The 26,717-nt window shown below is 33.6% G+C and overlaps 1 protein-coding gene across 4 annotated transcripts; it reads right to left on the reverse strand.

Annotated features, from left to right (window-relative positions):
- Positions 1 to 2,017: 2,017 nt before the first annotated feature.
- Positions 2,018 to 21,950, reverse strand: LOC145328795 (uncharacterized). Of its 4 annotated transcripts, none has more exons than XM_080172666.1 (13): positions 21,605 to 21,950; positions 18,592 to 18,723; positions 17,545 to 17,898; positions 17,167 to 17,254; positions 16,599 to 16,695; positions 16,062 to 16,178; positions 15,050 to 15,114; positions 14,412 to 14,470; positions 13,919 to 13,998; positions 5,302 to 5,358; positions 4,667 to 4,749; positions 4,261 to 4,391; positions 2,018 to 3,572 (listed from the first exon to the last, which is right to left on the reverse strand). In XM_080172666.1, exons 1-13 carry the CDS (start codon positions 21,618 to 21,620, stop codon positions 3,559 to 3,561), a joined length of 1,293 nt encoding a protein of 430 aa, XP_080028792.1. In that variant the 5' UTR covers positions 21,621 to 21,950; the 3' UTR covers positions 2,018 to 3,558. The 4 variants fall into 4 exon arrangements, with proteins under 4 accessions (XP_080028792.1, XP_080028791.1, XP_080028790.1 ...); XM_080172665.1 differs by having other exon boundaries at positions 17,167 to 17,257; positions 21,605 to 21,760; XM_080172664.1 differs by lacking the exon at positions 21,605 to 21,950 and adding an exon at positions 20,936 to 21,197.
- Positions 21,951 to 26,717: the final 4,767 nt, after the last annotated feature.

Genomic DNA, 26,717 nt, shown 5'->3' on the forward strand with positions numbered 1-26,717 from the left:
TGATTCCTAGATTATCATGTTTTCGTGATTTTCTCAACTCCTTTTTAAGATAATGGGCTGAAATTTTCAGGGATTGCTTAAATTTACATTCTATATATTTTCCTAAAGTTTTATTATTTCGGTTTTTCTATTAGTTGGGGTGCTAGATCGATTCCTAGATTTTTAGGTTTTCTCGATTTCTATTCATGATTTGTGGCTGAAATTATCAGGAATGGAATATGCTCGTATTCTTCATATTTTAATCAAGTTTCATTAAGATATGTCTATAAATTGCGATGCTAGATCGATTCCTAGCTTTTTAAATTTTTGTAATTTTTAAGGTTGCGTGATTTTTAAGGTTTCCTCATTTCCCTATTTTATCAAGATTAATGTTTATTGTATGAAACTGCTTTATAGTAATTTTTTCCGATATCCATTCATAATTTTTGAGCTTCGCTACTTATGGATGTTGTCATCCTTGTTTTATTATAAATTTTGTTGTAAATTATCACATATAAAAACAAAACAAAAAGGGGGTGGGATTTAAGATGCTGTAAAACCTGGTGTATTGTAGATTTGGAAACATCCTAGTAACCTTCATATAAACAGGTATAATCATAATAATTCAAGGCGTTTAATGAAAAAAAAAACCCGAAAAATAAGCTTCCTAATATAGGTTTTAATTCGGAAGCTAATTACATAGAAAATTTCAGCCATGTAGCCAAAAACTTTGGGTACTTTTATATATTTTTGGTGTGTTGCTTCCTAAGTGTCCTACCTTTAAACCAATAATTTTAAGCTGAAGAAATGGTAGTTTTTACGGGTGTACATGGATTTATCGTCCATTGTCTTATCCCTTAAGATCTTAAGGGTGTTTCTGAATGTTTTTTCGGATCCACTACATCTCTTATTATTAAAATTATTAATTTTAAATTTAGGTTTGAATTTTCTCAAATTTTAATTATTATAATATGAGCTTTACTAAAACTAGTTTCTTTATGAAATGTATCATTTTTAGGGTTGGCAATCCGTCTAATTTTTGGACCGGATTCTTACAAGAATCCATCCAAAAATAAAACGGGGTCTCCACGGATTCCGATTTCTAGCAATATTTTAAAAGGCTTTTTTTAAAATGAAATAAGGGATACAATTTTTCCAGGCACTGGGAAGAATCTAAAGCTGGATTTTTTCATACATATTTTTACTGTAGTTTTTCTCCTATTCTTGGTGGTGTAGGTGGGGAGAGATGGGGGGAGGTGATCTTTGCCTTCAAAGAGGGAGGGTTGAAAGAAAAAACGCTAATTTTAGCCTAACAATTAAGAATCCGAATCCGCTAATAAAAAACGGATTCCGGATTCAAAAATTGACCAAAAATTGGGAGGATTCCGGATTGCCAACCCTAATTATTTTAATGACAATTACCCGTGGTGAAATGTGATTAATATTGCTCCTTGTTAATTATGTAATCATTTGTATAGTTTTGTACCTTTATACCTTTTATTATACATTATTTTATATTCATAAAATAAAATTATATATATTCAAATTCAACTTTGTCTTGAAATATCGAAAAAGTATATAAATTAAATAAGGTTGGCAACATCCATAAAAAAGAATAAAAATAGAAACAAACTTTCAATACCATAAAATATTAGAACAGACAGATGGACAGACATACAGAGTTAAAGAAAGGATGTTACCATTTGAAAGAATGGTCTGAAATGACTTTAAGGTTCCCAAGACAGGGTCATCCAGGTAAAAAGGAAAAATACTTTTTTTTGACTTAAACAAAGCATTTCATGTTACTAAAATAATAAAATTTCCTTTATTAGTACATCCTCATATTAAATATAGGTGTTCCAAGTTAATTTCAGGTTCCAGGTATGATCATGCAGGTACTAATCATCCAGGTCTCCAGAAATCTTTAAAAGGCTCCTGAGACCGCAACTTTTGACTTTTCCAGCATGTCAACATGACTTATCACGTCAAAAAAGACAATTTCTACATTTATAAGTAATTTGAATAAAAACTACATCTATATTAGATAAACATTTATTTCATTTCAAAATATTTGCAAAAATAAGTATTTTTAATCAAAGAAGTTTTTAAATTTTTTCAAAGGTTTTCCGCGTGGGTAACAAGAAACTGGTAGTCCCTTACGTGGCAACGACTCTTAAGAGGCGTTTCGTCGTATTTTGTGTTTGTGCTGCGGGGGGCCAATTACCTCACCTGGGCAATCACCTAACCCAACCTAGCCAAAAATAACCTTTAAAAACTAATTTGAAAAATACAACCAAACGCCCCTTAAGAGGCGTTGCCAAGAAAGGGACTATACCCCAAGAAACTTAAGGGGAAAAATAATGATAGATAAAGAGGGCAGAAGTTTTGACACATTTGCGTAAACAGTGAATAAAGGCTTTATCTTTGGACTGAGGATAGGTTATAAAAGATAAAATCATTCTTATATGATAAATTTTCCTAAGTTTTATGACAAAAATTAATTTTAAATTAAAATTATTGGTTGAAAAGTTTGGAAGCTGCTAATCTGTGCCAGCAATTTACTTAGTCCCCAAAGTTTTATGCATGTGATTTTTATGGTGGTATTATATCCATACGGGAATGCACACAATTGGTTAGGGTAACACAACGTTTAGGCCCCTGCAGTTGCTAGTGGCTTGATTTTAGTTTGTAAGTGAAAACCCCGTTTGGGTGAAATACCAATGGAACCAGTTCCCTATAGCTATACGAGACCATAGAATTACAAATTAAGGAAGCTTGCAAGAAAAACAACGCTAAAACTGCTTTAAGACTGCGACAAGTAGGCTCAATATCCCAAATTTAAAGCCTTCGGCTTCAATAACAAAAAAGTTGTAGGCATTTTTAAATGACATTTTAGGAAGATGAAAATTTTAACATTTTTCCAGCGCTCATGATAGAAATTTCAATATTAAATTATGTCAGCTAGAAGCAAAATTTTTTCTTGCAGGCTTACTTTAATGCGACCTTTTCTGTAGAGTGAGACAAGTTTAGAATGGCATACAAAGCAATGAGCTCAATCTTTATTGACCCCTAAACTAAAGACTATTAATTATTTATTCTAGAGAAATTAAAACAACAGCCTGTTCAATTTATTACCCTTAAAAGCTGCTAAAGCTTAATATCTCAGAAAGTTTGTGTTTTTTCAATGAAATTTTGTATAATTCTTGAGTTAGAATGCATTTAACCCTAATTTCACGAAGTATTTATGCTTCTAAAGATAAAAAAAAGTAAAAGAAAAAATAGCAAATATTTGGTCAAATTCAAAAAGGTATTATTTGCAAATAAAATTAATACATATTAATCGTAGCTTTAGTATGGTTTAAATTCAGCGGAAATAAATCATCATCAATTCTATGACTAAATTTTTCAGAACTTTTTCTTTCGAACGTGTTGCTTCTGTAATTCTGCAGTTACAAATTACTAAAGGAACCAACATAGCACCGGGGCACAATCCGCGGGATGCCAGCACAGTCACCAGTGTGGGATTCCATCCTGTTCAGGACTTTCAGAGTAGGCGTAATAATATTGTGTATCTTCCTATCATCGCTTACAACCTAAAATTAAACAGGATTAGATTTTTGAAAATCTGTGCCTTTGGGCAATAAAAAAATAATTGTCCTTTCGTGTACATAGAAAGTCTAGGTAGAATTTTTTCTGATTAGTTTGTGGTCTAACGATGAAGGATTGTGTACTGGTACTGAAAGAGAGTTTAAACTGCACAGAGACACTGTATAGCGGCTATACTCCCCCCCCTCCCCCACGAGGCCTCTACGTAAAATATTTTTTTTTTTTCAATCTATGTTAAGATCAGCTGTTTACCAAAAATATATATATATTCGCCTTTAGTTAGTTAGTCATTTTTTTATTTCTCTTGGAAGGGTGGAGGTACCATCCTCCAAAATATTAATCTTCCCAGGACCTATAAGAAGCTACCCTCTAAAGAAGAACCAAATCGGTTGTTTAGCGGTTAGCAAGATCCTTCTGTACAGACATACAGACAGACACGTAGAGATTCTGCCACTTTATTGTAAGGATATAGACCAGGGGTCGGCAGCCGCGACTAAGCCTTGAATTTAAACTTTGGAAAGAGAGTTTGCCATATTTGGATCTGGTTTAGACATTTTTTTTGAAATACAAAAGTTTATTTTCCTGAGGCTTAAAGGCGGCTATCTTGCAAGTACAATAAATTACAAGGCAATACTCCAGTTTTATAGTAGCTATACTACAAAAAAAATTCCTTACCTTTTAATTGATTTAAATTATCACAGTTAGAGCCCCGCGTAATAGCCTGGGAGTGTTGATATTCCGCTCTTGTGCGTCGCTGATGTTCTTGTTTCTCCTTCTCATCCAAGTACCAAACTGTCACAGCAAATCTAAATACATTAGGTATAACTTAAAAGCAAGAATAGTTATTTATCGCATTGTATTAAAGACAGCTTTTCGCGGATTTTAAATGCAAATTTTTAAGAGGGGCCGAAGTGCCGGTCTAACAAAACTGTCATTTTATGATTTTTATCTCAATATTCGTGGAAAAATATCTGCAATAGGATCCTATACATAATGTCTCAGTACGGCTAAGTACCAGTTCTGATCCAGTGTGTATTAAGCGGTTTCCAAGCCATACTGGAAAGTAAATTCTTTACACTACCTTGGTTTATTGGCGGGTAAAACTTCATGTGGATTCCTGGCGTCCGACCAGAAAAATACGACTCTATCAAACACTGGGTCAATCTAAATATATAGACAATTACATTGGGGATATAAACCGATAAATTAATGTACATCCCCAATGATTATACACAAAATTGCCTCTTCTGTGATTTCAATCATTGGTTAAAACCTTTGAACACTAAACTAAATGAATTAACCATTAAAAATTCAATAAAAGTCCCCAAATTTGTTAAGCTTTTATAAAACTTTAGGGACTAGTGTAATGAACAGCCCAATGTCCACTTTAAACAGTTTTTGTGTACTAATATTATAGAATGTGTATCTTTTCAGTTTTAATCTTTTTGATCGCCAAATTTTAAACTATTTTCTAGTATGGCTTCAAAACCGACAAATAACCGCTGGATCAAAACCGGTTCTGGGCTATACTGAAAAATCATGTATTACAGCCAAATTTCTATAAATATTAAAATAAAAATCATAAAATTGATACTAGTTTTGTTATTCAGGGCCTTCGGTCCCTCCGGACCAACCAAACTGATTTTAATCTTATTTTTTCATTTTATATCCGCGGATAGCTGTCTATAATACGATGCGATAAATAACTAAGTATACCTGTATGACTTTTCCTTTATTGACTTGTGAGTAAATTTTCAAACTTCCACCATCAACCTTAAAAAATAAAAAAATTAACTTATATAATATATGTATATTGATCAAAATATGGGTGGAAAAGTTTGAACACTGAAGGTATGTACAACCCAATTATAATGCCCCAAAAAATTGTTTAAGTCAACGAATTCGAGATTGTGTTAACAAAACTTAGGAAACATAATAATTTACAACCAACGACTTAAGGGATAAGACAATGAAAAATAAATTTATATAAATCTCCTAGGATGATAACCAAAATTACAACTTCTGTAGATTAAATTATTAGTTAACAAGGATGACAACATCCATAAAAGCGAAGCACTGAAAAGGTAGGACAAACGGACATTAACACTAGTATAGTGTCTAAACTGAATTATCAGAATATAAAAGTATAAGAGTCGAAGCAAAATTGTAAGTAAATTTGTTGAAAAACTTCTTGATACAGGCTAATGTTTATTGAGTTTATGGACATACTTACATTTTTAGGATTTGATTATAGAGTTGCTTCGCTTAAAATATTGTTCTTTGTTGTCCCAGGAATCAATATACCAAAAATCAGATCAAACGGATAAGGGGGGGGAAAGTTTTGCCACTTTCGCTTACTCCGTGATTATTGGGCTAGGTATTAAAGTTAGAATATAGGTTTTTGGGATAAAAGTTTACTTTTGGGTAGTAGCTCACGTATTTTTAATCATTTTTTGGATAACCCCACCCCCTAGCCCCCCGGGGCTCAAAAACCCCCTAAAAATGAACCTAACCTTAATTTTCTCAGGAACAATTTGACCAATTGAGATGATTTTTTAAACTTAAGCTTTTATGCTTATAAACTAACTTCTAGTTTAGAAGTCACCCCCCTGCCGCCATCCCCTAACCCTCCGGGGCTCCAAAAAAACCTAAAAATGAACCTAACCTTAATTTTCTCAGGAACCATTTGACCAATATAGATGATTTTTTAAACTTAAGCTTTTATGCTTAAAAACTAACTTCTAATTTAGAAGTCACCCCCCTGCCGCCAACACCTAGCCCTCCGGGGCTCCAAAAAACCCTAAAAATGAACCTAACCTTAATTTCTCAGAAACCATTTGACCAATAGACATGATTTTTTAAACTTAAGCTTTTATGCTTATAAACTAACTTCTAGTTTAGAAGTCAACCCCCTGCCGCCAACTCCTAGGACTCCGGGGCTCCAAAAAACCCTAAATATGAACCTAACCTTAATTTTCTCAGGAACCATTTGACCAATAGAGATGATTTTAAAAACTTAAGCTTTTATGCTTATAAACTAACTTCTAGTTTAGAAGTCAACCCCCTGCCGCCAACTCCTAGGACTCCGGGGCTCCAAAAAACCCTAAATATGAACCTAACCTTAATTTTCTCAGGAACCATTTGACCAATAGAGATGATTTTAAAAACTTAAGCCTTTATGCTTATAAACTAACTTCTAGTTTAGAAGTCATCCCCCTGCCGCCAACCTCTAGCCCCCCGGGGCTCAAAAAAACCCTAAAAATGAACCTAACCTTAATTAAAATTTCTTATTTGAAGAGTTAGAGGTACATTTATTAAACCAAATATGCTTATTTTTGGATGTTATTGACATATTTGCTGAAAAAATTAGAATCGGCCTCCAGGTTCAGGTGCTGCAGGCCTCCAGGTCCACTCTGGAGACAGGTAAAATTAAAATTTCTTATTTGAAGAGTTAGAGGTACACTTATTAAAACAAATATGCATCTTTTTGGATGTTATTGACATATCCGCTGAAAAAATGAGAATCGGCCTCCAGGTCCCCTATGGAGACAGGTAAAAATTAAAATTTCTTATTTGAAGAGTTAGAGGTACACTTATTAAAACAAATATGCTACTTTTTGGATTTTATTGACATATCTGATGAAAAAATTAGAATCGGCCTCCAGCTTCAGGTGCTGCAGGCCTCCAGGTCCACTCTCGACAGGTGAAAATTAAAATTTCTTATTTGAAGAGTTAGAGGTACACTTATTTAACCAAACATGCTTCTTTTGTTGTTATTGACATATTTGCTGAAAAAATTTTAAATCGGCCTCCAGGTTCGGGTCCTACAGGCCTCCAGGTGGACACTAGATAGGTAAAAATAAAATTTCTTATTTGGAGAGTTAAAGGTTAACTTATAAAACAATCTATGCATTGTTTTTGATGTTAATAACATACTTGAAGATAAAATTTAAATTGGCCTCTAAGTTCAGGTGCTGCAGGTCTCCAGGTCCACTCCTGAGACAAGTAAAAATTAAAATTTCTTATTTGAAGAGTTAGAGGGCAACTTATAAAACAAAATATGGATCTTTTGGCTGTTATTACTATTTCTGGAAAAAAATATTAATTTGGCTCCAAGTTCAGATATTCACCTGGCCAGCTGCAACCAGCGGTCACCAAGACGCAGGTAAAAGTGTCCATATCAAAAAGTATCAATGAATATGATACCTAACATGTTTTTAAAAACTGAGAAAAAAACAGCGAAAATGTCTGAAAATACCCCTAAAAAGCCACTGCAGTACCTGGAGGCCGATTTTATTTTTTCTTTAAATATGGTAATATTATCCAACAAGATGCTTATTTTCTTGTGAATTGACCTCTAACTCTTAAATTAAGAATCTAAATTTTTTCATGTCTAGAGTTGAACTGGAGGCCTGCAGCACCTGAACTTGGAGGCCGATTAAAATTTTATCTTCAAGTATGTTATTAACATCAAAAACAATGCATAGTTTGTTTTATAAGTTAACCTCTAACTCTCCAAATAAGAAAATTTATTTTTACCTATCCAGTGTCCACCTGGAGGCCGATTTTAATTTTTTCAGCAGATATGTCAACAACATCCAAAAAGAAGAATATTTGGTTAAATAAGTGTACCTCTAACTCTTCAAATCAGAAATTTTAATTTTCACCTGAGTGTCGAGAGTGGACCTGGAGGCCTGCAGCACCTGAACCTGGAGGCCGATTCTAATTTTTTCATCAGATATGTCAATAAAATCCAAAAAGTAGCATATTTGTTTTAATAAGTGTACCTCTAACTCTTCAAATAAGAAATTTTAATTTTTACCTGTCTCCAGAGGGGACCTGGAGGCCTGCAGCACCTGAACCTGGATTCTAATTTTTTCAGCAGATATGTCAATAACATCCAAAAAGATGCATATTTGTTTTAATAAGTGTACCTCTAACTCTTCAAATAAGAAATTTTAATTTTACCTGTCTCCAGAGTGGACCTGGAGGCCTGCAGCACCTGAACCTGGAGGCCGATTCTAATTTTTTCAGCAAATATGTCAATAACATCCAAAAATAAGCATATTTGGTTTAATAAATGTACCTCTAACTCTTCAAATAAGAAATTTTAATTAAGGTTAGGTTCATTTTTAGGTTTTTTGAGCCTCGGGGGGCTAGAGGTTGGTGGCAGGGGGCGTCTTCTAAACTTAAAGTTAGTTTATAACCATAAAAGCTTAAGTTTAAGAAATCATCTCTATTAGTCAAGTGGTTCCTGAGAAAATTAAGGTTAGGTACATTTTTAGGGGTTTTTTTGGAGCCCCGGAGGGCTAGGGGTTGGCGGCAGGGGGATGACTTCTAAACTAGAAGTTAGTTTATAAGCATAAAAGCTTAAGTTTTAAAAATCATCTCTATTGGTCAAATGGTTCCTGAGAAAATTAAGGTTAGGTTCATATTTAGGTTTTTTGGAGCCCCGGAGGACTAAGGGTTGGTGGCAGGGGGGTGACTTCTTAACTAAAAGTTAGTTTTTAAGCATAAAAGCTTAAGTTTAAAAAATCATGTCTATTGGTCAAATGGTTCCTGAGAAAATTAAGGTTAGGTTCATTTTTAGGGTTTTTTGGAGCCCCGGAGGGCTGGGGGTTGGCGGCAGGGGGGTGACTTCTAAACTAGAAGTTAGTTTTTAAGCATAAAAGCTTAAGTTTAAAAAATCATCTCTATTGGTCAAATGGTTCCTGAGAAAATTAAGGTTAGGTTCATTTTTAGGGTTTTTTGGAGCCCCGGAGGGCTAGGGGTTGGAGGCAGGGGGGTGACTTCTAAACTAGAAGTTAGTTTACAAGCATAAAAGCTTAAGTTTAAAAAATCATCTCAATTGGTCAAATTGTTCCTGAGAAAATTAAGGTTAGGTTCATTTTTAGGGGGTTTTTGAGCCCCGGGGGGCTAGGGGGTGGGGTTATCCAAAAAATGATTAAAAATACGTGAGCTACTGCCCAAAAGTAAACTTTTATCCCAAATAACCTATAGTCTAACTTTAATACCTAGCCCAATAATCATGGAGTAAGCGAAAGTGGCAAAACTTCCCCCCCCCCTTAGATCACATAAAAATTTGCTGTTAAAAAATTAGAAAAATCAACATGTTTAAAATGGACGTACGGACATTCTGGTAATGATTATAGAGTTGCTACGCTTTCTAAATCGTACCTAACTACTACAGGAATCATCATGCAAAGTTTGAAATCGATATGACAATTCTTACATGCCTAAATTAACGAATAAAAGCTATCTATCTCGGACGGACGGACCGACCCTAATTATAGAAAAGCTTCGCTTTTAAAAAGTATTGACACAAATAGTTTGGAATCAACTGATGGAAATTCAATATAAGTACATAAAGTTTAAGATAAGATAATGCAGTTATAAAACTTTGGGTACCAGTTTAATTCACAGTCCAATGTCCCCTCCCTCATTGATAAACCTAATAAGTAGTAATAACCTATACCAGACAAAACTTAACATACTTTTTCTAATATTTTCTAATCCTATTATATAAAGTAGTAAGCGTTTTTTGTCTGTCCCGAAGGATCTCGCTAACCGCTAAACCGATATTGTTCTCCTTTACAGCGAAGCTTCTTATAGGTCCTGGGAAGGTTTAAAACTATTTTTGGGGAGGGTGTGTTCACCCCCTTCCCCCCAAATTATTTTTTACTCTTTTGAAACTCAAATTTAAAATGGGATGAGGTCGACTTTTCCCACTTCTAAATTAAGTGCCCCTAGAGGCTTCTAGGGGCGTAGCCGCTAGTGTTATATATATTACTAGCGAATGCGCCCCTGGCATACAGGAATTTTGTATTCGAAAAAGGCAGAAAAATAGCCTAAAACCATCCAAGAAACTATGTAAAGCTTCCCTGGAATGGAGAAACCAATCGGTTTAGTGACTTTCGTAATATTAAGCTACAGACAAAAAGAAAAAAAGTATGATTTTTATTAAAATGATGGAATAGCTCTTTACTATTAGTTTTCTTCACTCTTGTTTCATAAAATTAATCTTTAGTATGAAATTATTGAACGTGATATTTTTAAAACTAGAAAATCATTATTTATAAAATTTTCTGAACATTATGACATATCTTTCTGGGAATTTTTAGTAGCAAAGCTACATTATAGTTCACTTTTTCTGTCTGTCAGTCAATAACGATGTGGGGGAAATGTGATATTAAATATTTATTTGTGCGACTGTTAAAGTTTACGTGATTTTCTTAATAATATTTATAATGTTATAGGTTATCCCACTGAGCAACAAATGAATAAATTGCTATTTTGTAATTTCAGAGATTAAAATGTCTATTATATATAAGTATATCCATAGACACAGTGTTTCGCCCTTTTAGGGCTCATCAGTAGTAGTTATTTTTGGAGCTTTTATTATTTTTTATGAATTTTGTCATCATTGTGTGATTATGTAAAAGGAAAAGATTTTTTTTAAATGTCTGTATATTATCCTATTATGTAAAGTTGAAAAATGATAATCCGATTGTGTTTTCCATTTTATGAAAAGTTTTGGGCTGTTTAATATTTGTATTTAAATCTTGGGGTGGTTTTAAGGCTTTTTTGCTTTCTCAACTGAAAGAGCTCTTAAGATGCTAGGGACGCAACCGCTAGTGTAATTTTAAAAAAATATATATATTGGGTAGCAAGCAAAACCGGCAAAAAATTATACAAACATAAATATGAAAAATTTGCAATATATTTGTTTATGTTTATCATTTAAAAACAACAAATAAAAACTGGAAATATCTACGTGATTATTGAAAAATAACTATTTAAGGTTATTCAATAATATTATAGAAATTACTAAATAGTGATGCACTCCTATATAGCATACAGAGTCCTTTTTGAAGGTATGGGGAGAGTGCTGAAGAATTGTTAATTGGTTCAGTGGTAAGCGATATCTAAACGGAGGAAGAAAAAAACTTACCACTTTAAATAATAGGATATTCAAGAATATCAACACATAAACACAGCTCAATAAACAATTGCAGTCGGACAAACGAACGGTAATAAATATAGTTGCTCTTTAATAACTAATAATTATATTAATAAAAATCATAAGGAATTGGACGTCCTGTATAGAGATGCTACGCTTATAATATTGTGCCTAATCGTCCAAAATATCATTATTTTAAGAAGCGAATAGTAGTATACTAAATCATATTTTTTTGTGTAAAACTGGCTTAAATATGCCGTACTTGTTTACTGATATTAATAATATGGTTTCAAATCGATAGGACGATTTAAACATGTTCAAATTCATATGTAAAAGTATAATAGAGCGTACGTAAAAGCAAACCTATTATGTACAAAAGTTTTGCTGTCAATAAAGTACAATTATAGTGTACATTTTATACTAATAATGCACAAAAATTTGTCTCGATGTACAAAGTTATCGTTTGGTAATGTTATTCTTTAAAATCTCACGTACTACTTTGTGATCGATCTGCGTAAATAACATTTCAAATGTTATTAAAGCTTGACTCGTAGCTTCTCTTATATTAGTAATGTCTATATGTTATTTTTTTCCACAGATAAATCAAATAATTAGACCATTTTTAAGTATCTTAAAAGCTTTTATCTGCATAAATAAGTAGTCTAAAGATAGCACGACTTTTGTTTATATGTCCTATCTCTGAATTGTGAGCTACGTCTGTTTTGAGGCAAGGCATTCCCTCTGCTCTTACTATTTAGTATTTATGTCGAGCACCTGACATAGCAGCAGTAGGAAACACTAAAATATCCCTAACCACTGGAGAGATATGGTTCTTCTTTACAGTAAAGCTTCTTATAGGTCCAGAGAAGATTTTTAACTATTTTGAGGTAGGGTTCCAACACCCTCCTACGGGAAATCCCCCTTACATTTTTTAACTTTTTCTTAATAAAACTAAAATTAAAAGTTGAGGGCGACCCCCTCCCCATTTTCGACATTTCAAAGCGTTTGATTTGGGGAAATATTTAAACAAATTGCGGTATTTCAGCGGTCAAAAAAAAATTTCGATATTTATTCCAATTGAACTTCTCTTATACATTCTAATGCTAATGTCGTATGGGTGAGTTGCACCTAGACTGAACAACAGTCAACTTGTCAACTCAAGGCCAGACTCTTGGTCCTTCGCCTCATACCCGTGGTACAGTAGATTTGTCTGAGAAGTCCTAACTGTGCATGGTAACGAGTTGCGCCTGTTTTGGGCCAAGGCATTCCCCCCACTCTAACTATTTACATTGCGCATCTGACATAGTAGCAGTGGGAACCATTTTTAACGTCTTTAGTTATGATGCGGTGTCGGACCGAGATTCGAACCTAACACCTTCCCGACGACGAGCGGATGCGCTACGTGTTGAGCCACTTATACATTCTAAATAAACACTTAAATTTACGGGATCTCTAAATAGATCCACCCTCCCTTTAATTTGAAACTTAGTTTTAATTTGAAATATCACGTTTGTTATGATAGATAGCAAATAAAATTTTTAATTATTTGGAATTAAAATTTTGTAATTGAAAATATCATGTCTTTCAACTAGTATACATTCATCTATTTCTCTAATTTATTTGCTTCTAGCGGCTACGCCACTAGAGGCCTAGAGGGGCAGTAGAGGGAATGGGAGAGAGGAGGACCTTTTAAATTTAAGTCTTAGGTAAAGAGGAATATTTTTTCTTTCAAGGGGGGAAGGGGCTAGGGGTGTACTTTTTCTAGTAGGTATATTATTATAATATTCTTCTTGGTATGAGGAGGTACCCACACCTAAGATGGCCTTTCTTTGGCCTGTTAAAGCTTTATCAGCGGTTTTAGAGATAACATTACATAGACAAACACACACAAAGACATCCTATTACTTATGTATAAGCTTATAGGGTTTTCTATTTGCAAATATTAAACACTGAGCAGAAGTGAAGGTACACCATTATATGAAACTAAGGTTTTATGGAAAGTTTATTTATATATTTCTTCAATTTTGCCTTTAAAAAAATCACGATTTTAATATTAGGCTAGTTTAATTTTTTTATTCTAGCGGCAGCGCTCCTAACATCTAGGATCTTTATTCGTTGGCTTCAAAATTATGTGAATCTAGATTGAATTATGATTGGTCTGTAAAAATATAATATTGTGATATTTCCAACAAACAATTTTATATCTACATAATTGGTCAATTATTCATCAAAATCGGGGAACACTAATTCATCATCTATTGCCTTATCCAGTAAGATCGCTGTTTACCATTTAGCGTAAATAAATAATAACCAACGAGTATTACATACTAGATACAACCAGAACAGCAATGCTACTCCAAAGTAATATCTTACCCTTGAGTCCCAGTGTTTGTTGAGATAATAGATGGCAGTCACCACTCTTCCATCCTTGTTCGGATTGTCAACATGTTTCACTAAATAAGAACATCCCATAAAGGTCATGCAATCAAAGAATTGTTAAACTAAAACTATAATATAAGAATGTGTTAGCTAAATAAATTTGTATCTTTGTGTTCTCCTTCTAAACGTTGAAGTATCAATTCAAGTAGCATTATTTCAATTTAAATGAAAAATATCTTAATTACTTAATCCTAATATAAAAGTACCAGAGTGTCTTTCTGATGTGGTTCTCCTTTCACAATGTAGGTTCTTCCGGGTCCAGGAAAGATTTATGACGATTTTGATCGTGGGTACCACTACCATCCCAAAAGAAAACGTAATTTTGAAAATAGACGGTAGATGACTAACCCCTAACCCCCTTTCTTAAGGGCGTAGCTCCTGGTATAGATATCATTATCTATCTATCTAAGTGTAGGTAATGACTTACCATATCTGGAGCCCCCGCCTGGATAACAAGCACACATTATTGAAGTTCTTCCTGTCAGTCTAAAATAATATAGTATTTGATAGCAGAGAAAGAGAGAGGGCTGTTTATTACACTAGTCCCCAGAGTTTTATGATAAAGTTTTATTCTCCGTCGGTTTAACAACTTTTAGGACTTTTACTGTATTTCGATTAGTTGGTCCAATAAGTTGAGTGTTTAAACGTTTCAACCAGTAATTGTAATTTCAGAAGGAGTTACTTTGTGTATCATCTTGGGAATTTATATCAATTTATCGGCCATTGTCTTATCACTTAGAATCCCTGCCTTGTACCCAATATTTCAAGGTTAAGTTTGTCTACTTTCCAAATAAGGAAATAGTAATTTCTTGCATTGTATTTTAAACAGCTTTCCGCGGATATAAAATGTACAATTATAAGATAAAACCAGTTTTTTAGCCCCGAGATGCCGAAGGCACGGGCTAAAAAAACTGGTTTTAATCTTATGATTGTAAATTTTTATATTCTTAGAAAACTGGATATAATAAGATGCTAGACATAATTTTCTCGTATGGATGAGAACCGGTTCTAATCCAACGAAATATTAATCGGATTCGAATGAATACGAGAATAAAAACTATTTACCTGTATTTTCCAAGCTCGCCGTTATTCTTTATTCTATTGGCCCGTAACACAATTGAGTCTAATAACTGAAATAAATATTATATAGTATAGCCTACATACACAAGTGTAGATTGATTGTTTACACATAGTTTATTAGTGTTAGGACTTAAGTCGTCATCATGGAGCAGGTTGTAGACACTTCTGTACAGCCACTAGGGCCAGCAATATGACTTGACCCGCTAAGTCATGAGAGCTTCTCATAATTTCCTGAGTATGGCAGGTGTCCCTTTAAAGTCACCGTAAATAATGGCTCTCTCCACAAAGAAGCTTTGGATATTAGTTGTACAAATATCCAAAGTACTTACCCATCTCCCGTCTTACACAACCATTTGTTAAGAATCGATTCCAGGAATATTTTACAAAGAACTATAGTTTTGAAGTTAAATGCAAAAATCTTTTAAGCCCCAATTTTTAAATTTTAAGTAACTCAGATAAAAAGATATATCCTATAACATAAAGTGCAAGGCCCCCAACTAATCATAAGTTGGTTGAGCTCTCTGGTCGAAATTTCATTCCTTACTCGTCATGGGGTAATGGCGCAATGGGTAGGGTGTTGGCCTGGTAATCTAAGGGTTTTCGGTTCAAGCCCTACCACGTGCAAAATTAACTCTGATGGAATTGAGCCATACTGATTAGCCCTAAAAGGGCGAAACACTGTGTCTATGGATATAACATAAAGTAGTACGTTTTTTTTTGTCTGTAACGAAGAATCTAGCTAACCGCTGAACCGGTATGGTTCTTCTATACAGTGAAGTTTTTTATGTATCCAGAGAAGGTTTGTAAAAATTTTTTTTTTTTTTTTGGGGGGGGGGTATCTCATTCTCCACCCACCTATAAACAATTACCCCTCCATAAAGTTTTAGTACTTTTTCTTTTTAAAACTCGCATTTAAATTAGTTGGGTGTCTCCCCCCCCCCTCAAACTTTAATACCTTAGAGGCTTCTAGTTAGTATAAATTATAACTAAAGCTTACCCTAACACAGTATCTTAAGTAGGGACAGTTCAAAGGAGCGAAGCCGTCTGTCCACGTGATTTTATCACTTCTAATTGTTGGCTCTATCTGTCCGCCTCCTGACATTACTTGTCCATCCTGAAAAAAAATAAAAGTATAAAAACAGAGAGACAAAAGGGACAATGGGCTGTTTATTACACTAGTCCATAAAGATTTATTATACCGTTTACATGTTCGTTGGCTTAACAACTTTGAAGACTGTTACTGAATTATGTTTAGTTGGTTTGTCGAGTATTCAAATTTTCACTTTAAACCACTAATTCTATTCTACATAAGTGTGTGTCATCATCGGGGATGTGAATCAATTTATCAGCCATTGTCTTATACCTTTAGATCCCTGAAAAAAATAAGAGAAACTCATCAAATGGCCAAATAAACGAACTTTAAATAAATGCATAAGAATGCGAAAGAATGAACGTCCAGAAATTTCATATATGGAGTAGCTACTTAGGTAGGTACACTTTTAAAAAGTATTTTTTTTTGTTGTTTAAAACTTACCACAAAATATTCACGTTTTTGCATTCTCCATATTTCGTCCAACAATTTGCTTCCCTTTTCTTCCCCTAGAAAATTGTCTACAACACAAACTCCATACCTAGATAAGAAGAAAGATAGTTAATAGTTATTTATCGCATCGTATTATAGACAGCTTTCCGCGGATATAGAAATAAAAAAATTAAAGATTAAAACCAGTTTTTTTAGACCAGAAAGGACATAGGCCGGGGCTAACAAAATTGGTATTAATTTTGTGATTTTTATATTAATATTCGAGGAAAATTGCCTGTAATACGTTGCTATACATTATTTTGCATTAAAGCTGAGCTTAATCAATAGATTTATTATTAATAGATGTTCAATCAGACAAAATAACCCTCTAAACAAAAGAGAAACGAAACTGTGTTTTCATATCTACACTAGAATCAAACTAAATACCTACCTATCTATCTATCTATTACCTATTTAAATGTTCTATAAGAACTCTGACAGAAGAGTTTAGCCATGTTTTCATATCTACACTAGAATCAAACTAAATACCTATCTATCTATCAATCTATCTATCTATTACCTATTTAAATGTTCTATAAGAACTCTGACAGAAGAGTTTAGCCATGTTTTCATATCTACACTAGAATCAAACTGCGGCTCTTCTTCTCCTTTTAAAATGAAAATATGATGGTAAATTATCTATGTGAATATTGATTGGTTGGTTTATTAAGTTGAGTGTCCAAACGTTTCAACCGCTACTTTTATTCTACAATAGGTATAATTTTATGTATCATCATTAGGGATTCATATCAATTCATAGACCATTGTCTTATCAGTTTGGATCCCCGAATATTCTGAGATAACAATATTTACGATTGGAATAAAACTAGATAGGTATCATTCGACCCCAAAAAATCTTCAAAAAAATAAGGAAGAAAATCTAAGGAGAAGAACATACCTTGACTAGATTGTATTAAATCACAGGTTTCAACCGGTTGTGTAAGCTTCTTGTCCGCGGGTTCGAATCCGGGGTGACTACAGGTGTTCTCCTGTGCGGATGAGTGCGGCGGCGATGACTTGTTTGTTTGCGCGGCGGAGGAGTCAAATGGTTGCGGAGAACTTACAGTTGTAAGTGGAACAGTTTCTGTAGGTGGGTGGTGAGAGTGGCTGGGCGATGTAGGTAGTGATGATATGTGTTCTGAGGGGGGTGTTCTAGGTGATGGGGGTGATACTGGAAATTCTTGAGGGGGAGATTGACTGTGTGATGATGAATTTTCTCGTGTTACATTTTCACGCTTGGTACATTTTTCACCTAAATTGATACATCATTGATGTTGTTGTTGTTGTAGCCATGATTCTCTGAAGTTAGGACTCAGATGCACATTGAGACTGGAAGTGAGAATCCTTTGGCCAATCTTAGATTGGTAAGCTTCGCGCACAGCTGATTGTATTCTATACATTACAAGCTGACCCGCAATTCTCGTGGAAGCTACTCAATTATTACATCACCCTGGCCTAGAGTTTTGGCAGGTGTTCCATATTAAGCCACCCTAATTAATGGCACTCTCATACGAGGAGCATGGATGAGGGAAAGCATGGTTAGAGCTGCTTGATTTGTAGAATCCTAACTTCCTACAAATCTCCCACCTTACAACCCTAGGGCATCTTAAGGAAGGTTGCTTGATCATATTCTGACAAATTGCGACAGCATTTGTCAACCAAGTGCAAAGTCTATGTGGGGACTTGAACTCGGTTTCTCTCAACCACAGCGTAGTGCGCTAACCACTACACTATGGGACACTCCGATACATCATTGATATATTAACAAAACTTTTTTTATTGTGAATTGAAATGAAAATTAAAAATTGAGTACTTGAAATCATTAGTCTATAATATAACAACAAAAATACTAGGTAGGTATAACTTTTTAATTAAAATGCTCTAAGTTTGTTACTGTTTGTTATTATTGTCACTAATTTTGTAAAATTTTAGTGTAATAACTTACTTTTTTCTTTATGTGTAAGATGATCAGAATCTAATTTATGTTTCTTTGACTTTTGCTCAGCAAGTAGTTGGTCACAAACCTTCGTTATTTCGTCTAAATCATCCAGGGCGGTGCAGCCACCTGTTTCAATGCCTACGAAAAATTTCAAAGTTAAAAATTATTTTAGAAATCTAAAACCTTATTTCACCATTAATATTTAGCAGTATTTTGTTCTGTTTAAAAATGTTACCTAGATTTTTTTTTTAATTTGTGCACATGTTGAAATATTTTTACTTATCAGTTTAAATTCTTTTAAGGAGGGGGGGGGGGGGGTCAATACATCTGAAAAAATTGTCAAAGTTGGGGTGGAGGGGGGTGGGTCTAACTCCCTTTACTTTACACCGGGTTAAGTCATTAAAGGATTGGGGTGCAGCCGCTAATAAATACTAAGAATACGATCGTAAACATTAGAAGAATAAATTAAAAGAAAAATACAAAGTTTTTTAATTCTTTGCTACAGCGTTGTGGAGCCGGAGCCGTAATTGTCGTTAAAAAACGGCTCCGGCTCCAGGTTATCTAAAAACAGATATTTTTTATTAATTTTAATTGGGTTACTCTGTTGTGTCGTGTGCAAACGCCCCTTTTAAGTTTTTCAAGTCCAATTTTATCAAAAATTGAACTCTTAAAACCTTCAAAAGTCAAAAATAGACTTGGCAAATAAAAATATGTTAATTTTTTCTTGGTTTTTAGGTCGGAGCCGAAGCCGTTGTTTTCACTTGCGACTCCGCAGAGCCGGAACCGCACCAAAATCAAACGGCTCCGCAAAGCAGCTTTGCTATGTTACTAAAGAGATATATTGCAATAAATGTCAATCAATTAAGCACCACCAAATAAGTCTTCATGCTGTTTTTGTGAAAACAGGACAACTATATAAGTTGTATAAATATTTTCTTTTTATATTGATAATTGATAATGAGTATTTTTTACTTGAAATATATTTCGGAATGATAAAGTAGACTTTTTTCTTTTAAATTGGGTTAAGAAAGATTTATAACTGAATAGGTAGGTATATTATAAAAAATTAAATTTTTTAAAAATATATGTCCTATAAATGTAGTTTAAAGTATTGAACAGACAAAAATATGCAGTTCACTAAATTCAAGTTTAAATGCACTTAGTGCAACTACCCCTTTTTTCAATTTTGTTAATATTTCTGAATACGTACTCACCAAAAAAAAAGAAATATGAAAACTTTCAATATTAATAAAAATAAATAATATTATTCCTTTATGGTAGAAAGTCAAGATTAAACTAAAATCAAATATTATAATTGTGAATGGCTCTACTCTCTCGAGGGTTGAGAGGTGAGGGGGTGGTGAGAAGTGTTTACTCTCAGAATTAATTGAACCTATACTCGGGTTTATTTTCTTTTAGAAAATCACGTTTCCTTACTACAAACAAGAAACCGTCGTGAAATGCACATAAAACTGCACGTTAGTGTAATTTTAGGTCATTAGTTTATTCACCTCGTCATAACCCCCCCCCCCCCCCCGCCGCCCAAACATTTACACACAATTAAAATCAGTATAAAGGAAATGTAAAAAATAAAGGGTGTAGAACTTTTTTTCTTATTTTATAATTCGTGGTTAATTATCCCCCCCCCCCCCCCCCCCCCCCACTTACAAATCAAATGGTGTTTATAACAGGGATCTTAAGAGATAAGAAAATTGACGATAAATTGATCTTCATCCGTAACAATGATTTAACAAAATTGCCCCTTTTTTTATATTATATCAAAACTCTATAAAATTCCCAGTTTTGAAGCCAACGTCTTATTACTGGGATTTTATAAATTTAAACTTCCCTTTATTCATACAAAGCTTAGTTAACATAGATTCACTCTTAGACTTAATTAGGGGAAGGGGAGAAGGGTCATAAACCCCAAAAACCTATACGAAGCTGTACTAAAAAAGTACCCAAAAAAGCAATTTTCGAAATATAAAAATTTATATAAGTTTAGGGAAATATTACAGCTTCCGTATATCTGTATATATAATAATATGTTTGAGGTCTGTCCGCCTGGTTAAAGCTCAAGTTCGCGCCAACAGCTCAATCGATTAGGTTATACTTTTCGGGAGATATACTTATATTAATCCCGTGGTGGTTTCAAGCTATTTTCCGTGGAATTGAATACCTTCACAATAAAAAAAATTTCGTTAAATTTTTAAATAGTAATTTTTCAAAATAAATAAAATACTGAGGGAGTGTTATACACCCTTCACCCCTCCAAAGCCAATACCTAGTAACGATGTAAAACAAAACAAAAATATCAAAAATTTAATATAAGAAGACATAAATAACTTACTTGGATAAAAAGAATAACTTTTATATATCACAATATAATAACTTCTATTAAAGACAATATTAACTAACAAACTGACGTTAATAATCATGTCATCTTTAGTTGGACTTTCAGTGTAGAGGTAATTAGTTATATCTTCCTATCACTTTACCCTCTTATTAAAACAAGAGAGGATCTATCTATCTATTCACACTAGCTTGTAGGTAACACTACTTACAGCATTTTATACTTTGTTATTTTCACGTATGTACATACTTTTATTACTAGGATATATCATTTTCATGTTGTCAAAACACTTCCCCTTTGACCCCCCCACGCTCCCTCTTTCTTATTTTATATATATTTTATCAAAACAACAAAAATATCTATTGTTATGTTGAAACTAAAAAAATTAAATTAGATTATAATCATTTAAATAAACAATAAGTTTCAACAGTAAAATTCAAAACATATATTGTCATTTAAAACTATTTTTAATAGAATTTTATTTACTACATTATATGAACACCTTTTGCACTAGCTGACGCTTTACAAAAGGGAAATAATAATCTACGTGAATATTTTGAAAATAAGAATTTTGTGCATTCAACAGCTTAGAGAAAGTTAATAAAAAACATGTATTGCATAATTAATTATTTTTAACGGGTCAATATATTGTAAAGAGTAACTTACTTTTTACCGATGACATGTTTAAGCTCCACCTTGGCTCGGTTGAACCATTCTACTGGTAGTACATGATAATATAATACAAATTTAACCGTACTGTTATTAAATTGTAAGAATTATTAAAAGTAAAAACAGACAGAAATCTTCCAAAGTATACATAACAAACATGTTGCCAGATTTTCAAAATAATTTTCGCGCATTTTTATAGAATACAAATAATTGAGAATTTCAATATTCAATTTCAAACAAAAAATTATTTGAAAATTAGAAAATGTAGTAAAAATCTAAAATGCCGTTAATTTTAAGCATAAAAATGAAGTCTAATTGATTTGTCCCTTAAAATATTTATCTGGACAAAAATTATTTATTTCTGTCTGCTTTTAAGGAAAACAATCCGACTTTTTTTGTCGTTAATAACTAAGTCGACGAAATAATACTGAAAAGTTCATTTTTGGGAAAATCTTGTTTTCATTCTATTTTTAAAAAATCAATTGAAAAAAGAATATTTTTCGTGATTAAAACAAAAATATAAGACGAAAATAAAAAAAACACGGTAAAATTCCTTGAGCGCATGCGCATTTCGAACTTTAAAAAAGTCGCGTAGCAATGTACTACTTAAGTCGCAAGTTTCATAAGGGATGAAATTGTGTAATTCAATGTGGCTGAGAGGCAATAGTACAAAACGTGAAGGGGGTGGGTGGTGGTGGGTCATGGGCGTGCGAAGCAATTCTTGGAGGGGGGAGGGGGTGAGATTAAAAATTTTTGGGGTAGGCAATTTGCCTCATATGTTTTAAAATATCATTTAGTGTTTTTTTATGCTTCTCTACTTATGGATATATTGTCATCCTTATTTCTTCTTTTAAAAAGTTTGACGTCTTTACCATTTTTTCAATACAAAAACAACAAAATGAGAATGATACGCACAATTGGTAACCTTCTGAACCAAAAGTAATAGGATATCCTCGACCACCTCCCCCCATTTTTTTATTTTAGTTTAAAAAAATCATTGTGAAGGGGGGGTATTTTTTATAGGGGCGATTTCGCTTGGGAGGGTTGGGGGTACCTTCCCCCAAAATAGTTATAACCTTCCCAGGACCTATATAAGAAGCTACCCTGTAAAGGAGAACTATATCAGTTCATCGGTTAGCGAGATCCTCGGTACAAACAGATATACAGACAAATAACCTATTACTTTTATAAAAAAAAGTTTTATCCAGATATTTATTGTTAAGATCCAAAAATAGCAGGACTGATTGTCTATTAAATTTTTTCATTGGTCCAGAAGTTTTAATCCCAATTGATTGTAGGGTTGCTTCAAAATCCACCCCCCCCCCCCTTCTACCCCTCTAGGGAAAAAATAAACTAATAATTAAAGAGGTGAAGTTCACCAGAGGCTAGGTATGAAGCCACAAGTTAAATATTGGACGAAATCTTTTGTTATATTTATTTTTATTATATTGCATTAAGATTAATATGCTGCTATTGTGCATTACCCCCCCCCCCCCCTCCTTTCCCAAGGGACGTCCAAGCTTTTTTATTTTGAGGGGGGGGGGGTAAAATGAAGGGTATCAAATGATTGAGGGGGGTAATCTAATGCATATATTTTAATAATTTTGCGGGGGGGTATATCCTCACCCTTGTATTTCATCTTGAAAAAGCAAGCTTCATTATCTTTGAAGCATATGGTTGTTGTCATCCTTGTTTTTCTTGATTCAAATGTAGTCCTGCGAGGGACTACGGACGGTTCAGCGGCGGATACAGTGTAGCTACGCTTCCAGTAGAGGCGGTAGATGTACGGCAAACCTTAGTAAATAGTTGAGCTTCGCTCCAAATAACAAAACAGTCACTATGTACAATTAAGTTTATTAGTCTTTAGGGGTCAGAATTACAGAGCATAAATAAGAGAATATCACCCTATTAGTATTCAGGATACAATGGATAGTTAATACAAAACATAATCATAATAATTATATACAAATAATGTAGCAAAGGTGGGGTCTGACTCCCTATCCATGCCTTGCAGGCAGCAGAAAAAGAACTCCCCCAGTTTGGAGGCAAATATGGTTATCCCTTACATCTAACACAAATGCAGTGGCGTGCGAACCGAAGGGGGCATTTGGGGCAATCGCCTCCCCCTAGCGACCAAAACGCCCCCCCCCCTGCCCCCCCTAGCCACCGCCCCCCCTGCCCCCGCCCTAAACGTTAAAAAATGCCCCATTTTGCCCCCCCCCCCTGGTCAACAAAAATGCCCCTTTTTGCCCCCTACCCTACAAAAAGCAAAACTATCCCAGTTTCCAAAAAAAAGATCAAGAAATACTCCAAAAAAAAATTTTGGCCCTTCGCGCCAAACAGACAGTTACTATTCATTTAACCTTACCAAATTTTTAAATTAGTGTAGAAAGTAGTTTATAATCTTTTTTCACTGAACACAACAAACCAGGTAATAGGAAGTATTTTATTTGGTAAAATATAAACTTTTTACCAAAGAAATTTTGTACATCCCCAATGATGATACACAAAATTACCCCTTATATAGATTACAATTACTCGTCTTAATTAACCAACCAATCAAAATTCCATTAAAGTCCCCAAAGTTGTTGAGCCAATGAATAAAAAAATTTTATATGAATTATTTGGGATTAGTGTAATAAATAGCCCGAAAACCCTTCCTTCCCTGCATATTTGAAGAAAAAAAATTGCGCTTCGCTCACTTCCAAATGGTTTCTGCTTTTTATCACATGCATTGTATATTTTGTTTTTATTTCTATAAAAACATTTGTAAACAACAAATATTTAATCAAAAAGTTATTTTATATAAAAAAGAAACAGCATTGATATTTATCTAAGCCTTTTTCTCAACACTGTATGTCTGTCTAAATGAATAACTATATATGATGTCATATTATTTTCAGGATAAGTTTATCATTTTTTTTGTTTACATACCCTTACAAAAAGACATGTTTTTTATGGCAATTTTCATTAAAAACCCTTAAAACTAACTACACTCTATATTCCTAACTTGATAAAATACGCCACTCTTGTTGTCTTTAATTGATTTTAGTTCAAAGGGGGAGTAAATATTTTTAGGTGTGCTTCACGCACCGCCCTTATAAATCCTTGGAAACACCACTTAATGAAAAATTAACAGAGTTTTAAAGTGTCATTTAAAGAGGGTAGGATATGTTGATATTACTTTTTAGCTTCTCTATAATTCACTATGGCTGTCAGTATGTAATGCTAAGGGGGAAATGTGATTTTTTCAACTGCAATTAAAGATAGAAGGCTAAAACTTAATGTTAACATTCCCATCATTATGGAGTATAGTTAACTATTAAAAATTCCTGCATATTGTGTGATGACAGTCAAAGTAAATTACATACTGGATGCTCGAATCAGCAAGAAATTTTTTTTTTGTAATATTATAATCCACAAAAAAATTTATCATACCATAAAAACCAAAGATATAAAGAACTATGTAAAAAATAAAAAAAATTACTTGTCCTTTCATCTACAGATATAAAAATCTCTTAGAAATATGGAAAACTTTGGGGTATAGTCTCTTTTGTGACATTGCCTCTTAAGGTGCATTTCGTCGTATTTTCACAGTAGGTTTTCCCCTATTTATAGCTCCTGCTGGGCCAATTGCCTAACCCTCCGGGAAAATCACCTGACCTAACTTAACCTAGAATAACCTATTAACAGTTACTATGAAAATACGACGAAATGCCCCTTAAGAGGCGTTGCCACAAAAGAGACTATACCCCAAAGTTTTCCTTATTTCTAAGAGATTTTTATATCTGTAGATGAAAGGACAATTATTTTTTTTTATTTTTTACATAGTTCTTTATATCTTTGGTTTTTATGGTACGATAAATTTTTTTTGTGGATTATAATATTAAAAAAGAATAAAATTTCTCGCTGTTTCGACCATCCAGTATGTAATTTACTTTGACTGTCATCACACAATATGCAGGAAAAAGGATTTGTAACTTTTTCTACCTAAAATATATATTTATTTCAACAGATCCTCTTTAAATCTACTTGTCTGTATTCTTATTAATGATTTTTTGTGCTTTGCTACTTAAAGATGTTGTCATCCTTGTTGTCATACAATAAAGAAATATTTAAAATCAGTTTTACATATTAGGTTAATTTTTGGTAAATTATTTCCAAAATGAGTGTTTTATCTCCTCCCCCCCCCCCCAAATTTTTTTTAATGGGGTTATTCATCCTTCCTGCTGAGATTTTATAACATCCCCTTCCACCCATTAAAAATGTTTTGTGGTGGGGGGTGTGGGAGGTTAAATTATATTCTGTACTTTTTTCGAAGATGCTTTCTAGCTCCCTTCCCTTCGGTCATTGCAAGGTGGGGAGAAGGGATGGGGGAGAAGAGATAGGGGGGGGGGGAAGAGATAGGGGATATAAAAGGGAAATAGGGATGGGGGAAGGGATGGGGAAGAAGGGATAAGGACTAAAAGGCCCATAATCAAATAATCCCACCCCTTAAAACGCCCCTATTTAAAATTAGTATATATAATCAAAATGCCCCCCCGGGGCACTTTGATTTAGGGGGGGGCAAAAATTTACAAAATCTTCAAAATGCCCCCCCCCCCCCTAGACAAAGTGCTTCGCACGCCACTGCACAAATGAAACACAATAATCAATAAAAATGAAATTGATTGTTTTTACAGCATTTTACAAAATTACATATTTCTTAAAAGCGTAGCTTCTCTATTCCTATATAGACACAAATATATCTCGACTCGATCCAACAAATAAGCAAAAGTTTGAATTATTGATTTCTTAATTTTATTATGATCAATCAAATGAACAAAATAATTTTTATTATGAAACTTGCTCATACACAACCCACATGGTATGACAGACGAACATTAACATTTGTAGAGTGTCAGAACTGAATATACAAAATAAGAATATTTAAGTTTTGAAAAAATTATATGTACGTAAATTTGTTGCAAAATTTCTTAAATACAGAATTCTGATTAAGGACATACTGACATTTTTAGGACTTGATTATAGAGATGCTTCGCTCATAATATTGTGCCTTATTGTAATTGGAATCAGTAATCCAAAAATCAGATGATTTTATCACATAAAA

Source organism: Acartia tonsa, chromosome 9 (genome assembly GCF_053477335.1).
Source record: "Acartia tonsa isolate MP-2025a chromosome 9, ASM5347733v1, whole genome shotgun sequence".
Lineage (NCBI taxonomy): Eukaryota > Metazoa > Arthropoda > Copepoda > Calanoida > Acartiidae > Acartia > Acartia tonsa.